Below are 17,938 nucleotides of genomic sequence, written 5' to 3' on the forward strand. Positions count from 1 at the left end.
ACGTTCCCCAGTGTAAGTTAGAGCAGTCCCCAAACTGCTGTAAATTGCACCAGCTGCCAGTGGCCCCACACGGTCAATAAAGTAGCCAGCAAAGCCCAGGCCATGTCCCATACCAATAATTGGTAAGGAGCTGCTATGTTGTCTCTGTGCCACCAGAGGATCATCCTGTAGGTAGCTTATCGATCAATTTAGCCAAGCTTTAATCAAAATATTAGAGACTACAGTGATGGGCATTACAGAAATCCTTAGATTAGATGGAGTTCATCAAATTTATCCTTGATTTCAATGGAGTTACACCAGAGATTAATTTAGCTTCATAAGGGCCCATTTCTGCAAAGTGCTTCAGTAGCAGTTGAGGGCATGCAAAATCTTGAAGTATTGGGTCCTAAATCTGTAATCACCACTAAAAAAACTTGTGTGAAGCCCATTTTGAAATATGAGCTCTTTCATAGGATGTCTAAATCCTGAACTTGGATGATGAAAACAAAATTTAGGTACATGAGACATACATTTATATGGATAGGTATCAGGCTGAGTATCCATTTGTGGGATTTAAGGCATCTTATTAGGGTTTGAAAGTCTGATACTTACAGATTATGGGCAATACAGTAGCATTTCACTAATGACTGAAAGGCCCATTGTGAATGACTGAATTTTGCAAATTAGCCAGCAAGTGGACAAACAATAAAAAAGCAAGAATAATTCATCTCAGCATCCACTTTGTTCATTTATGTGTTGATTTTTAATTACACTATGAAACATTATCATAAGTATTAGTAAATGTTCGGTAGTGTATTGTGTATAAGAGTACAAAGTATTAGTGATCTAAGACATCCCTGCTGGCTTTGCTGAGAAGTGGGTGAGCACACAAGAACACTCTGTGTGAGTGAGTGAATTACAAGTTTGCAGATTAGTAAAATGCAAGTGAGTGTCATTTTGTTGAAATACAATGTACTGAGTGCTATAGAGCTGTAGGGTGTTGTTATATTATACCATGTGCATATATTTTCAACTAAGGTACGCTACACCTACACAGCAATAAAAAACCCTTGGCACTGAGTCTCAGAGCCTGGGTCAGCTGACTCAGGCTCAGGCTAATAGGCTGTTTAACTGCAGTTCGTAGACGCTTGGGCTAGTGCCCTGGCTAGTAGCCTTGGGCTAGTGCCCTAGGATCTTGCAAGGTGGGAATATCCTAGAGCTCAGGCTACAGCCTGAGCCGGAACATCTACACCAGAATTATACAGCCCTGCAGCCTGAGCCCAGAAGCCCATGTCAGCTGGCATGGGCCAGCTGCAGGCTTTTAATTGCAGTGTAGACATACCCTTCCCTGAGGCCTACCCCCCATCCATGGGATTTCAGAGCCTGGGCTCCATAGATTCATAGATTCTAGGACTGGAAAGAACCTCGAGAAGTCATCGAGTCCAGTCCCCTGCCCTCATGGCAGGACCAAATACTGTCTAGACCATCCCTGATAGACATTTATCTAACCTACTCTTAAATATCTCCAGAGATGGAGATTCCACAACCTCCCTAAGCAGCTTATTCCAGTGTTTAACCACCCTGACAGTTAGGAACTTTTTCCTAATGTCCAACCTAAACTTCCCTTGCTGCAGTTTAAGCCCATTGCTTCTTGTTCTATCCTTAGAGGCTAAGATGAACAAGTTTTCTCCCTCCTCCTTATGACACCCTTTTAGATACCTGAAAACTGCTATCATGTCCCCTCTCAGTCTTCTCTTTTCCAAACTAAACAAACCCAATTCTTTCAGCCTTCCTTCATAGGTCATGTTCTCAAGACCTTTAATCATTCTTGTTGCTCCAATTTCTCCACATCTTTCTTGATATGCGGTGCCCAGAACTGGACACAATACTCCAGTTGAGGCCTAACCAGCACAGAGTAGAGCGGAAGAATGACTTCTCGTGTCTTGCTCACAACATACCTCTTAATGCATCTCCGACTCATGTTTGCTTTTTTTTGCAACAGCATCACACTGTTGACTCATATTTAGCTTGTGGTCCACTATAACCCCATAATCCCTTTCTGCTGTACTCCTTCCTAGACAATCTCTTCCCATTCTGTATGTGAGAAACTGATTGTTCCTTCCTAAGTGGAGCACTTTGCATTTGTCTTTATTAAACTTCATCCTGTTTACCTCAGACCATTTCTCTAATTTGTCCAGATCATTTTGAATTATGACCCTATCCTCCAAAGCAGTTGCAATCCCTCCCAGTTTGGTATCATCTGCAAACTTAATAAGCGTACTTTCTATGCCAATATCTAAGTCATTGATGAAGATATTGAACAGAGCCAGTCCCAAAACAGACCCCTGCGGAACCCCACTTGTTATACCTTTCCAGCAGGATTGGGAACCATTAATAACTACTCTCTGAGTATGGTTATCCTGCCAGTTATGCACCCACCTTATGGTAGCCCCATCTAAGTTGTATTTGCCTAGTTTATCGATAAGAATATCATGCGAGACCGTATCAGATGCCTTACTAAAGTCTAGGTATACCACATCCACCGCTTCTCCCTTATCCACAAGACTCGTTATCCTATTAAAGAAAGCTATCAGATTGTTTGACATGATTTGTTCTTTACAAATCCATGCTGGCTATTCCCTATCACCTTACCACCTTCCAAGTGTTTGCAGATGATTTCCTTAATTACTTGCTCCATTATCTTCCCTGGCACAGAAGTTAAACTAACTGGTCTGTAGTTTCCTGGGTTGTTTTTATTTCCCTTTTTATAGACAGGCACTATATTTGCCCATTTCCAGTCTTCTGGAATCTCTCCTGTCTCCCATTATTTTCCAAAGATAATAGCTAGAAGCTCAGATACCTCCTCTATTAGCTCCTTGAGTATGCTAGGATGCATTTCATCAGGCCCTGGGGACTTACAGGCATCTAACTTTTCTAAGTGATTTCATCAGGCCCTGGGGACTTACAGGCATCTAACTTTTCTAAGTGTTCTTTTTTTAATTTATCTTCTAAACCAAACCCCTTCCCATTAGCATTCACTATGTTAGGCATTCCTTCTGACTTCTTGGTGAAGACCGAAACAAAGAAGTCATTGAGCATCTCTGCCGTTTCCAAGTTTCCTGTTACTGTTTCTCCTGCCTCACCGAACAATGGGCCTACCCTGTCCCTTGGTCTTCCTCTTGCTTCTAATGTATTGATAAAAAGTCTTCTTGTTTCCCTTTATTCCTGTAGCTAGTTTGAGCTCATTTTGTGCCTTTGCCTTTCTAATCTTGCCCCTGCATTCCTGTGTTGTTTGCCTATATTTATTCTTTGTAATTTGTCCTAATTTACATTTTTTATGTGACTCCTTTTTATTTTTTAGATCATGCAAGATCTCGTGGTTAAGCCAAGGTGGTCTTTTGCCACATTTTCTATCTTTCCTACCCAGCGGAAAGATGATGCTGAGGAGCCTGGAGTGGACCACAAGGGGGGAAATATAGGTACAGTTACCTGAAATGGTGACAAAAGTATATTCAAGGCTCCTTGTAAAGTCATGAGTTTGCATATCAATAAAATTGAAAAAGAAATGTGAGGAAATATTTATAGCTGAATTCACCAAAATGTATTTTGATTGGCTAATTTTAAGGACTGAGATTGTAGCTGGAGCCCAAACGTCTACACTGCAATTTTTAACCCCACAGCCTGAGCCCTGTGAGCCTGAGTCAGCCGACCCAGGCCAGCCATGGCAGTGCTGCAGGTCTTTTATTGCAGTGTAGACATACCCTAAGGCTACATTTTGAAAAGAGGACATTATTATGTGTTCAAAGGGATATCTGTATGTCCAGTGAGAAGCATGAGTGCATTTGTGCAGACTAACATTTCAAACAGGGATGTTTAATAATACCAAATTAGGCAGAAAAATAAGTAACACCCCCAGTGTTGGGAGGGAGTAGCACAGATGGAACTGCACAGGCTCTGCACCAGCTGGGGATTCCATAGTAATGGAAAAATCCCCTTCCACTGGAGAGCAGCACAACATGGCTGGATCAGGGGCCAAGGATCTCTAATGTCCATATAATTTAGACTGGAGAGTGGTGGGTGAAATGTTCCTCTCTTTTCAGACTTGAATATGCACATTTATATTCCCTATGTGGATTTTTGACCACACTCTAAAGAGGAGGAATAAAAAGGGAATGCAGAATAAAATAAGTGAATTGCAAAAAAAATCTGCAAAAGAAAAATTTAGAGAACAGCTGACAGAGTTGGTAGCACAAAGTCAAGCTGTCCCTAGACATTTTAATTTGTGTGACCTGCACGTACATGCCAGATAATCCAAAGCCTCGTTGACTTTGGAGGCATTATAGGACAATCTTTACATAATGGGTTTAGAATGATTTGTTTAACTTGTTAGCCACAAACAATGTGTCTCTTCTTGTTCCAAATCCTCCCCCCACACCTCTCCGAACAATTATATTGATTGCAGACACACACACACAGACACAAGGAACATACAAACTCCCTGATTTCTGTGGGGAGCTGATGTGTCCACATATAGTATCACAAAACAGTGACAAATTCCAGGCTTTTATTGCAAAATCATATCTACTTTGGGGATCTGCCTTTAAGAAAACTTTGTCAAGAGCATCTAGTAAAGTTTAGTGAGGTATTTTCCTACAGTTCCTCAGGGTAAATTGATTTATCTGATTGTGAATTACCACCCTTCATTTCTAAACCCTTCTAGGAATAGTTATTATTTATGGTGTGTCATTGTGCTCAAAGTGTTTTATTAAATACTTAAAGTCCATACCCCAAAGAGCTTAAATCTAAATCTCACATGAAACAATACAACATACAAGTCAATAGTTTGTACACAAAAAGATATGGAGGCAAAAGTAGTAGTTTTTAAGGAGAAATATGAAGGAGAAGGAGAGAGTGAGATTATTCATTGGCGCAAAGGTTATAGCTGCCAAAGCATCAGAAGTATCAGTATGAGTAGCCTGTTTCAAGGGAGCTCTTCCACACCGTTTTAGGAAACTTTTCTGCTGCCATGCACTGGTGCAGGCTGCCACATGGGAGTTTATTCAGTGCACTCCATTTCGACACTTGCTTAATCAAAAAAATCGGTTTAAAAGCGACATTTCCCAGGGAACAGACTTAAGTCTAATGATGCTCAACAACAAATAGTACTGCTTAATGGGGAAAGTAATTCCACCCATTGGGAGATCTGGATATTTAATGTTATTTAGGTCTTAGGCATTTCAGTTTTGTGCTAGAACATTCTGTAACAACAGCTTTCAGTCCATCTTCATCAGAAAGTATATATATTAATTACCACTTTCCATTCCAGCTACACATGCTGGGTCACCAGAACAAGTATCTCACAGTTGCCAGGACAGGCAGCAGGGTTGGCCCCAGAGCCTCAGATGTATTTAGGTGCTTAACTCCCACTGAAATCAGTGGTAGTTAGGCATCTAAATACCTTTGTGGATCTGGGCCTCAATCATTATCTCAGTAGTTCCTCCCAGGTTCATGGCCTTGTACAGTAACGTGATGAGCTCTGCAGGGGCATTACTGTTAAAATGGAGTCATCTGTTAATCGGGATATCCTGTTAACTAGTTCAGAAGGCCCCACTCCTTGCTCTTTTGAGTAGGACACTAATTGTAGTACATTTCTTTAATACATATGTATGATTTTAATTTGATCTTCTGTTTTCATACCCGCTGTCATTTCCTGATTGAAGCAGGTCACCCAGTTAATAGTGTCTGGTGCAGAGCAGAAGAGGAAGGAACAGCCATGTTTGGATACTGAATCAGCTAATAAACACTGTCCCCCTCAATCTCCCTCTTAAGGGTTTAATTTGGAGACAGTGAGTCAGGGATTTTCAAAGGAGCCTAAGAGAGTTAGGCATCCAAATTACACTAATTACAAGTTTCCATTTGCATGTATATTTTCCTGATTTACACACACACACACCCTGTGGAAAATGCACATGTAAATACTAATATATTTTGCACCTGAATATAGTGTTTAAAAAACTGTCCTTTCTATCAATTGTCCTTACTGCTGTGCTCCAGATATCATTAGTAGAGTGACCTCCAGCCTCTGTCTTCAGTCAGAGAGCAATGGCTGAAGGCTGGAATAAACAAAATATGATAAAAAAATTAATGCATTTATATTTAAAGCAAAAAGCAACAAAACACCACACCGGATTGCTGTTGCACTTAGGGTATGTCTACACAGCGGCTGGGAAGGTGCTTTGTGGCATGAGTAGACGGACACACGCTAGTTTCGCTTGAACTAGTGCGCTAAAAATAATGGGGTATAGGCAGTGGCTCAGGCTAACAGCATGAGTACAAGCTCATCCAACCCAGTAGGAACCTAAAATGGCCCAGTACAGAAATATAAAAGGACAAAAATCTGATCTCTGTTACACCAGTGTAAATCCAGTGTAGACTGGGAGTATAACCACACATTGAAATGAATTACAAAGCTTTTGCTAAAATACATTTTGCTATTAAGATCCCAATACATTAACCAAATATATGATAGGCTTAACCATTAGAAATAAACATTAAAATAAAATATTTTAAACTGTTTCTCATTCATTATCAAGCCATGGTCCCAGCTGAGGGGTCTAGGTGGAATCAATGGGGGCAGAGTTGAGTTACTGCAGAGCACTTCTGAAAATTCCACTGTCTGTGCCTCCAATGGCGTCAGCTGTTACTGCAGAACAAAGAGGGAATTCTGAATTCTGCATTAAGCTGGTATGTAAAAGAAACACAGATAAAAAGCGGGGATCTGTACTTCAATATGGTAGACTAGACCCACCAAGCGCATAGACGCACAGTGGTATATATAGATGTTCCACTTAATGAATACCTTACAAGGACAAAAACCTGTCCTCCCATACAGAAAATCTGCATGGAAAAGGTTGAATGGAAGTTTCTGCTACATTACCAAAACTGTACTGAAAAAATATCCTAATCTTCATTTCATATATGTTTATATATTCATAACCCAGTTCTTCCAGAAAAGGGCCCCAAATATCTTAGAATTTTCATCATGCCAATTAACTTGCTCAACAAGCATGAGAGCTTCTAAAACATCTCTCTTCTATCCTTTTCCCCTATCCATAAAATTACTCTACTTGCTAGTCTTTGTCAGACATTAGGTAATGCTTCACAAAAGGTACATGTTCTTTCAGTTTTAAGCGTGTTTTGATTAGCCACCGTTAATTTTTTTTATTATTTCATAACTGCTTTTCCCATTAGGAGGATGGCTTTCTAATGTTCTTCAGATTGTTTTTCTGCTACTAACATTAATCTACAAGTATGCAAGCTGGCTTAAATACAGATCTTTAAAAGTACTATTAATTGGGGCCTAGACAGCTTGCCAACTTAGGTTTTCCAGATTCAACTTCAGAAACAAATCTTAATTAAAAAGGTTATTAATGTTACAAAACAATATTTTGTAAAAATAAAAACATAGTTCCTTGTTAACTGTGGGAGTAAAATATACAGTACAACTATTAATTCATTTGTTTTACTCTCTGTTGCACAAGTCTGCATTTTAAGGAAATCTCCTCTCCCCTGCTGGCCTGAGTCAAAAATATGTATGTATGATTTAACAAGCTTCACATTTTCCAGGAAAAAAATGTAAAGGCAGACAACCTAAGTTTCCCAGTAGCAGTGCTGTAAGTATAAATCACAGTTATATAAGTGGAAAATAATACCTCAGTATGAACTTTTAATTCCATTGCCATTCTTAATGAAAATTGATGGCAGCTTCAGTATTTAGCTCTTTGCCAACATTTTCCAGAAAAATATTAGTTTTTGTCTCTAAAAAGCAGCACTCACAGAGCCCAATTTTCAAACTTAGGTGTGTAAATAGAAGATCTTAACCTTGTAACGGGACACTCAAATCAGCACCCAGACTCAAGTCTGAACCAAAGCAAACAAATATATGCAGTGAAATCCTCGGACCTGATTGTTCTCACATATATGGCTGCACATAAGAGCAAAGTCAAACTTCTGGAGTGTAGCTGTTACCATTTACGGAACAAGCAAGGAAAAGGGAAACCAGTCCTCAGCACAGACTTCCAAGTGTGCTGGCTGACTCTCCAAATTATCAGAATCCCCAGATATCCAAGATTTGTACTCTCCCCCGAGTCCTTCAGCTGATATGTACCCTACTATATTGGGGATGAGTGAGTGGGTTTGGTGTGTCTGTGACAGAAATATGAAAAGCCTGTGCATCTGAGTGGGCTGAGGAAGAAGCAGATTAAATGACTCAGTAGGAAATAATACAAATCTATAAGGTTCTTTAGCTTGGAAGTTATTTGAAAAAACATTCAAAGCAAAGCAGCCTTTTCTGGACAATTTTCAGATCTTATTAGCACTATTATAATATAAGTCTGTCCTTGGCCATCACACCTACCTTGATTCCTAGTGCCCCAACAAGAAATTTCTAATGAGCAGTGCAAGGCTGATTGAATGGCTTTGTTCACCAGTGGCATGTAAAAGTTGCAATTTTTTTAAATTAAATATTTTTTTCCTGTTAGCGCTGTTATTTTATTTCAGCAGGCTTATTCAAGTTATTATCATGTACCCTGCAGCCAGGCTCTTTTGTGTTATGATCCCTTCAAATCTCACAAACTAAGCAGGGTCACGGCAGGTCAGTAAATGAACGAAAAACCTCTCAGTGCTGTTGATTCAGGAGCTAGCACTCTTACCTTTGAGTCAGTACTAAAGCAATACCGATGCCTGGTGGCATTGGGCAGTGTGCTGCTGGAGTTGCTATCTTTTGGACTAGATAGAAAACGAAGTAAGTCATTAAAACCACTTAAGACTTCACAACTATTTGAGGTCATTTGATCACAGCACATAGATATTAATAAAATCATAGTTTATAAAAACTACTTGCGATCAATAAACAATTACATTGAGCTCTTTGCATGAGTAAGATCATTGTCCCTAATAGTCTGGCCAAATTCAAAGCTGGTTTTACTGTCTTGACCATATGTAACTCCTTTGTAGTTTCACTGGGATACGCATTCTGTACTACCTTTCCTTTTTTAATGTGTAGTGTTACACTGAACAGCCTTCTGGAACAGCCTTCCAAGGGGAGTAGTGGGGGCAAAAGACATATCTGGTTTTAAGACTAAGCTTGATAAGTTTATGGAGGGGATGGTATGATGGGATAGCCTAATTTTGGCAATTAATTTAGCAATTGATCTTTGATTATCAGCAGGTAAGTATGCCCAGTGGTCTGTGATGGGATGTTAGATGGGTTGGGATCTGAGTTACTACAGAGAATTCTTTCCTGGGTGCTGGCTGGTGAGTCTTGCCCACATGCTCAGGGTTTAACTGATCACCATATTTGGGGTCGGGAAGGAATTTTCCTCCAGGGCAGATTGGCAGAGGCCCTGGAGGTTTTTCGCCTTCCTCTGCAGCATGGGGCATGGGACACTTGCTGGAGGATTCTCTGCAGCTTGAGGTCTTCAAACCACAATTTGAGGACTTCAATAACTCAGACATAGGTTAGGGGGTGGTTATAGAAGTGGATGGGTGAGATTCCGTGGCCTGTGTTGTGCAGGTGGTCAGACTAGATGATCATAATGGTCCCTTCTGACCTTAAAGCCTATGATTCTATGAACTTTTAAATATTACCTTTGTTTCACCCCAAACATGGCTACATTTCAGGTGATAGATAAATTATGTCCATGTGCATCAGTTTAAAATCTTTCAAGATTAAAGGTGTTACATAAATTAAAATAATTGTCATTTATCACCAAAACCCATAAACAATAATTACAATACAAATAAAATAAAAAAACCAAAGAATCTCTAAAGTTCACAGATACAGATAATCATTTCTGTATTGGCCATTATCTGTACTAGTCAACTCTAGGCTATACCCCAGGACATTCTTTTAAATGTTAATTTTCTTCTTGTTTCCATTATCTTTCCATTCCTGAAGGATGTGGCAATTCATTTACTTGAACTTCGCTAGTGCTTTAGGAAGACTGGAAACTAAGCTCAGTTATCATCAAAGAAGTAAAGTAAAAATAGTTCAGAGCAGGAAAGAATATTGAACAGATATGTTGAGCCTAATTCTCTTCTCAGTTACATCAGTGCAACTCACAGAAGTTGAGTGTAAATGAGAATTTGGCCTATTGTGCATATATAATATGAATAGCCACATAAATAAGTAAAATACAGTATTTATACAGTTGCTTAGCCATCTTGAAATATTTGGTTTTATTAAACAGATTTTTCAATAACTGCTTTTAACCTACACTTCAGTTGTTAGCTGAGCTTAGTAAAGACAATTATGCTTTCGCATTACTACCCCTTTTCTGATGAATATTAGCTTCCTTATGAAGAAGTAGTAAAATTGTAGTATGTTTTACTTTTGTATATTTCAAGTATAGCAGAGTAAAAGTATACTAAACAGACAAGTATTACCTAGTCAGGTAATACTCAGGTGCACACACTTTGTGCAATCAGATATGGTAATCAGATAACTTGAAGAATAGTTAAAGGATTTTTCTTACTTGTAGCCAAGCTGTCGACAGACCACAGCTGCATCCTTATCAGACCATCCATCATCACAAATTGTGCCCCATTGACCATTGATAAAAATCTCCACACGTCCTTCTTTCTTAGTCTCACCATCCATCAGCCTGATGGGAGGACCTAGGAATAAGTTACACAATAGTAGAAACAAAAAATAGTATTTTAGGTCATTTCATCACATTCCAGGGATAGGGGTCAACTGACGCTTATGTTCAACAAGATTTCCACTTTAATGATATCATCTGTTAAAGTATTCATGTATTTTGTCATGGCAGGGAGCATGAAGCATTTTATACACATTACTACAAATCATGAAGCACCACTGTACTCCTTATGCTTTAAACTGTAGGGTTCATCGGTTTCTTCTATTACATACAAATATGTAGCACAGCTTATAACTTGACTGGAACTTACACAGCCCAGTTCTTTCCCCAACAGTGGAGAACAATCTGTTTGATTCTTGTGTTATGAGGCTACACCTACATGCTACCCATTTGAGCAGACCGTATTCTTCATAGAAGACTTTTACAGGAGGGTTTAGCTAAACCTCACCAATAAATACAATCACTCACACAAGCCACACCCCCCCAGTGTGCTCACACTACAGCCCAGCAACAAATGTACTAGCCCATATTACTACGGATTTATTATTTATACAAAGTATTCTCCAGCATCTTGACTAGTATACTCTGAAGTATTAACATCATTAAAAGTAAACTACATTTGTCCAACTAAAGTATAGTCTGTTATAGATTTTCTTTAGCTTTTTTTAATGTTTGTTCATTTACTCCCATTCAGAAAATCTGATAATGCAAAATCAGTCTCCCAATCACTGATATGAATCAGTGAGATTTTTACTAATTATGTTCTCTTACCCAAAGGCCAATTGTATATATTATCATTCTAGCTAAGTATTTGGACTCCAAGTTTCAAAAAACTGCCCTAAGGGTATAATTCTCATTTACACGAATGCCCTTTTTCAACTCTTGGGCAGTGCAAGGGCCTTAAAGTAGGCATACATTCAATTTGAGGCCCCTTTACTCTGTGTAAATGAGAATCAGCTCCTAAATCTTTTGGTAAGTAGTACTTGATATATCTCTAATACTTTACATTAGAGTTCTTTCCAATAATTGGACAAACTATTATTCCTCCTCACTCTCTCACAAATTAAAGACCTTAGCTAGAAAGCTAGTGAAAATTACTGCCTACCCAAGAGGGAGAGCAAATAATGGGCCAGATTTTGCTCTTAGTAAAACTAGTGTTAATTTGACATTAGTCATTGGGCTAAATTCACCCAGAGTTATCTTATTAAAAGCGAAAAAGCTTTAAAACTGAATTATTTTTAACATGAAAATGTTTTTCACTTCAATTTTTTTTATTATTTACAGTTTACCGTATATTTACTTTTTGCAATTAACTCAGGCTGCGCAATTTCTTAGTTTCTAGTCAGTTACATTGTCTGGGTCTTATATACTAGCAAACCTTTTTGTTGTTGTTATTGGTTCCTCACCACTCTTTGGGAAACATTTGAATCCATAACCCAAACTTGTTAAGTGTAATAAAAAAATGAATTACAAATTAACATCTGCAGAGCATTGTTTGTTTTTTTTAACAAAAATGTGGTTTGTGTCTTAAACCAGTTGACTGTCTCCCTTTAATGTTTATATTTAAAAATACTCTTTCTTATACTCTTCCTCCACTGAATTCCTCTTTACAGGAAATATTTAATACTTTCTCCAGTGTTAGGAAACAAATAGTAACAATATAACCTTTGTCTTCTGTCCAGCCAGAAACATTACAGCAAATCTCAGTCTCATCTTTATTCTTCTGTTGTAATGAAGTGCTATTCCGGAAGATTCTAGGGTGAATTATACTCATATTACCCAGATAGGGACAGAAGATTTTAGCAATAATATATATTTATTTTACTGTTACCTCATCTTGTTATATTTTAGCAAATAAGTCTAGATGTGTGGAATTAATATGACTTTCAAGTGAACTGGTGGGGATAAGAGAATGTTACCCTATGGATTTATTTAACTGAACTGAATCTTGTTCAGCTAGGATTATGATGTATAGTCTCTCAAATGTAGCAGCATAAATAGTTTGCATCTATGCAGACAGCCACCATCATTTGAATGCCTGTTATTTGGGGGATGAGAGGGTTTATTTCTAGCAAACATACTGTAGCGATCTCACCATACGTAATCATTGGTTGTATGATCACAATAATAATAATAATAATAAATAATTTGTGGAGTTTGGGGACCAGGAGGTTTTGAAGGGAAGAGAAGAAGGAAGAGAGAAGAAAAAGATTGAAGATGTGAAAAATGTAGTAAAATACTGTATTATTGCAAGCTGGGATAGCACTTTAAAGCAGTAAATCCATGTTTTAGTTTCATAAGGCAAACTTTAAGGCTGCGATTTTCAAAGGAACCTCAGGGAGTTAGGCACCCAAATCCCTTTAAAATTCACTGGGAGCTGGAGACCTTACTTCCTTAAGTTCCTTTGAAAATCCAAGACTCAACAACTACTACACTATACTTGGGTAAACTTTTAAAAACATGAGCAACGATTTTACAATATATGTATCTAAAGATAAGCTCCTGCGTCCAAATGTAGCCAACTAAATAAGTAACCTCAATTTCAAAAGTATTGAGCAATCTGTAGCTCCCTGATAGTCAGTGTGTGACATTTTTGATAGCCAGACTACTTATGGATTTTGGCACTTATCTTTAGACACACATTTTTAAAAATCTTGGCCATAATAGTTTTTGTTTCTTCTCTTTAATGCAACCTAACTATATTTCACATCAGAAAACGACTTCTGTGTTTATACAGTGCCTTGCAAAATGGGGGCCTGGTCCATGGCTGTGGCTCCTGGGCTCTACTGTAATACAAGTGACTAATAATGATAATTAATAATACAGAAGTAATTCCATGTTTCTAATCATTTTCCCTGTCCCTCTCTGAATGCCCTCTATTTCTCCAATCTCTCTTTTTCAGAGGGGGTGAAAGAACCTAAGTCCATAGGGAGGTGTACTACTGATTTATCATTCTTTCAGTTCATTACAACTTGCAGAGTACTAAGTGAAAGTCAATGTACCATCTGGAGGGCTCACTGGGACTAAAACCCCATCCAGGCACAGATTTAGGTTTCATTGGCTCTGGATTCACTGCATTACAGATTAACATTGTTTCCTTATGCCCTGTATATTGATGTTCCAATATGCAACCTTAACAGCTCTTCAAGGGGAGAGCTTTCTCTCTCCCTTCACATACGCCTATCTCTGACTGATTGACAGCCTAACTATGTACAGGCAGCAGAATAAGTGGGGATCAAATTTGTAGCATCTTTAAAGATGCTTGAATCTGCTTGAATCTGTACACAGAGGAATGCTGACATTCATTAGTTACAAAGAATGCCTTACCCAGTGAGAATCTATGGCTGTCATTATCTGGGTGACAGATTAGTCTGACATCCTCCTGATGGCTGCAGTCATGCTTTCCCCACTCTCTCTTTGAGCACTGAAGGATGGTTGATTCTTTTCCTGAGCAGCTGACATCATCCAACCAGATAGGCCTAGTACTCTCTTCTGAGTAGCTTTCTGCTGCACTTTTTCCATACCTGTGTAACAAATATGTATGCATAATTTATGAGCAATACTGCACTGGGGATATGATACTTCAGCACCAAAAGAGGAAATAATTCTTTGTGAGTGCATAAAACCAACTGCTCTCAAGCACAAAGAGAATAGGCAAATTTAGCTCTGGCAAAAGAAAGTTCAGCTTCCATTAAAATCAATGGGAGTTATGTATGCCTTTTCCAGGGTAAATCAGGGCTCAATGACTTCTTAAAGAATGACTGTCACATTTAAACAAACTTGAAAAACATTACCTTTATGGCCCTCATTCATCAAAGCACTTGAGCATTGATTTTGGGACTTCAGCATGTTCTTAAAATTAAGCATGTGCTCAAGTGTCTTCCTGAATTGAGGCATCACTGACATTATATTCTGTGTTCCCTTTTCTGTCATTGTTTATTATCAAGCTCTCTTTTCTAATTCCCTTTACCTCCTGCCTGATTTATTTGGAGATGCCACAATCCTGGAAGTACTATAGCAGAATTACTTTCTATTGTATCATGAATAATGGATTCTGACTTCAGAGACTGAATAAATGAAGCAAGAGAAAGGCAATGTACATAGTAAAAGAAATTCCATTTGCTCATAGTTATCTCTGTAACCAGACACAATAGGAAAGGTGATGCAGAGTAAATATACGACATCGGAATGGGAGTTTTGTAAAAGATGCATTTAAAAAAATAGTTTTCCAGAGCATGGCTGTTAATTTTTTTGAGCTAGATACAGAAATACCTATACCATGGGTAAGCCTCAGTGATTTTAATGGGAGTTCCATGGGCAAAAGATTGGCAGAATCAGACTTTTGGTTTAGCATGGTGAAGCAGCTTCTCTTTCCAAAATGTGGGTGTTTGGCCTCAGCCAGCAAGTAGGATGATAGAAAGGAACTCGGTGCATATCTAGGGACTTCTCCATCTCAGACTGAAGTGAGACAAAAGTTTCTGATCTTTCTGTTAAGAGGTCACAGACGTCTAAAAGAGACTGTAGGAAGTGGGGATGGAGTTCAATGGATTTCAGATCAGCTCTTTGCACATAGCACATATTATTTCAAAAATTCAGAGGCCCAATTCTCCTCTTCCAGGGTAAAAGTGATTCTCACTGAGATTGAGAATGGGAGGTTTTGGTATCCTGCAGAGAAGAATCAGGGTCCATGAGTGCAATGTGTCTCCATGAAACACATCTGCTGTAGGTCACTGTTTATAACTTCAGTAGTATGAAGTTATGGCCGAGCTATGAAATTCTTTTAATCTCGAGGAATTTTCCTCATAGCCCATCCTGAAAATAACCATTAAGAATTCTCCCAAAAGGCCTGACCAAAGCCCAGTGAAGGCAATAAGAGTCTTTCCCTTGATTTCTTCCTCTACTCATTTGATAGCATAAACCAGGGTTAGGCAACCTATGGCACGCGTGTCAAAGGCGGCATGTGAGCTGATTTTCAATGGCACTCACACTGCCCGGGTCCTGGCCACCAGTCCGGGGGGCTCTGCATTTTAATTTAATTCTTAAACATTTTAAAAACCTTATTTACTTTACATATAACAATAGCTTAGTTATATATGATAGACTTATAGAAAGAGACCTTCTAAAAATGTTAAAATGTATTACTGGCACACGAAACCTTAAATCAGAGTGAATAAATGAAGACTCGGCACACCACTTCTGAAAGGTTGCCGACCCCGGCATAAACAGATCAAACTGGCTCAGAGCAGCACTGTGTAATGTTCTTCCAAATCTGAGAACAACCAGCTTCATAAATCATTTAGTAAATTACTTTCTGGTTTTTGTTCAGTGTTCTGTTTCTTATTGCAGTGCGGTATACAAAGTTTTTCACAATACAAAACTGATGCTTGTGCGAATATTAGGTAAAAAAGGCAACACAGCACATTTCATAGTTTGCAGAGTACAGACAGTATTTTGCAAAGTTTTATCACCACTGCTAAACCAAGCGTTTAGTTGTCTTATATAAAAGGATCTTACTTAAATCCCAGCTGCCGACAGACCACTTGTGTATTCAGCTCAGTCCACCCGTCATCACAGACTGTGCCCCACTGCCTGCTGTAATGTACCTCCAGACGTCCTTCATGACTGCCTTTCCCACCTGCTAGTCTTATTGCACCATCTGTGGCATTAGCAAGTAAGAAAAAGCAAGAATCAGTTCTGCTTAAGATGCAATTATCTTGTCATTCCCCAGGAAAAGTAAAAACAAAATGTATGGTATTGGGTCAGACCAAGGGGGTACCATGTCTGGCAATAATGTTTGAACAGAAGGTGAAAAAAAAATCATGTACCTGTCAGCTGTGAAGTGCTTTATATGTAGCAATTGTTCAAGTGCAATGGAAAAAATGTTAAATCATTGATCCTCCCAAATTTTACTCACATGACTAGTTTGCAGGATTGGGCTTTAACTGTGCAATGTCAACATATACAGTTTATCTGTGGCTCTCCACATTCCTTTGTATATTCTCTTTATTTCCAAATTAAGAGCCATATACCATGGCTGCCATTAAAAAGTCAACATTCACTTACTTCCACTACACAGTGGGAGCTGAGATACCACTTACCGAAAAATACTACAGTATTTCATATACCACGGGAGAATGACTGTTGATAAATGCTGACCTTTTGATGGTGACCAAATGACACCTTCACTCCACATTGAAATATCTATTGTTGTTGTGGGAGAAGTGTTATAAAATGAGAGTAGCATATGGCTGTAAATTTATATGAGCCAAATTATGCTCCTGATTTGCATGTATGGATGACCCACAGTACATGGATCTTGCCCCTTCTGCATAGAAGGGAGATTGGTTATTCAACTGGTTACTGAGATGTAAAGGCATCTTGCTGAATAGCAAGACCTTCTGTAGTTGCAAGTTTCACACATGCTTACAGTTGGTCCTTCAGGACAGGGCTGGCAGATTTTACTACTGCCTGTTGCTTGGCTTGAGTGCAATCAACAATTCTAAAACATACCACTTTTCCAAATCTCTCGATCCTGGATCTGTAATTAATCATCAATATGCTAATTGCTCAGTAGACTACCTGTAAGAGGTGTGCAGGAAACTCCTGCATCTTCTTTGTGGCCACAGTTGTGTTCTCGCCAGGAGCTCTTTGGACACTGTTCTATGGATAGCTCGTTCCCTGTACAACGTACTTCGTCCAGCAGCACTGGGCCTGAGCCTTCTCCAAAGTAAGCATGGCTCCATGCCTTGGCTACTCCCCTGTCCAAACATAATAAAGAAAGACTCAAGAATCACAAGCCATCAGAAAGAGTCTTTAACTTGGTGGTAGTGGCTGAAATGTTGGATACCCTCTGATCAGCATAATTAACAGCAGCAAATTTTCAAGTAGCAAGTTAGGATTCACAAGAATAGTTATCTGGCCAGTCCCTGGCGTTACTTTTTTAATGTCACAATTAATCAAAATTAATTTTTTAATCGCTTGACAGACACATATAACAACAACAATAATGCTACATACTTCTATAGTGACTTTCACCTTATCTCAAAGCACATTAATTAAACCTAACTCCTGACCCTCCATAAAAACAAACCTGACATGAAGTAGGTAAGCTTAATTATCCACATATTACAGATGGGGAAACTGTGACCCAGAAGGTCTTGACAAGTTTATACAGCAAATCAGTGACAGAACTGAGAATGCAGTTTTCCTACCTCTAGTCCTGTACTACTTTCACTACCAGAATTTATCTCCTTTTTCTACATAATGCTTCTTCAATACAAAAAACCTACAGGAATTCA

The 17,938-nt window shown here is 38.7% G+C and overlaps 1 protein-coding gene across 3 annotated transcripts in view; it reads right to left on the minus strand.

The window, feature by feature from the left end:
* Positions 1-17,938, minus strand: part of PRSS12 (serine protease 12) — a 66,720-nt gene that overhangs the window by 24,088 nt on the left and 24,694 nt on the right. For all 3 annotated transcript variants that reach the window (XM_039542669.1, XM_039542668.1, XM_039542667.1), the window contains 4 exons: positions 17,220-17,398; positions 16,155-16,296; positions 13,968-14,164; positions 10,515-10,656 (listed from right to left, as the gene is read on the minus strand). In XM_039542669.1, coding sequence (XP_039398603.1) covers positions 10,515-10,656; positions 13,968-14,164; positions 16,155-16,296; positions 17,220-17,398 — 660 coding nt within the window. The remainder of the gene's footprint in view (positions 1-10,514; positions 10,657-13,967; positions 14,165-16,154; positions 16,297-17,219; positions 17,399-17,938) is intronic.

The sequence above is a fragment of the Mauremys reevesii genome, linkage group 5 (genome assembly GCF_016161935.1).
Source record: "Mauremys reevesii isolate NIE-2019 linkage group 5, ASM1616193v1, whole genome shotgun sequence".
NCBI classification, from domain to species: Eukaryota; Metazoa; Chordata; order Testudines; family Geoemydidae; genus Mauremys; species Mauremys reevesii.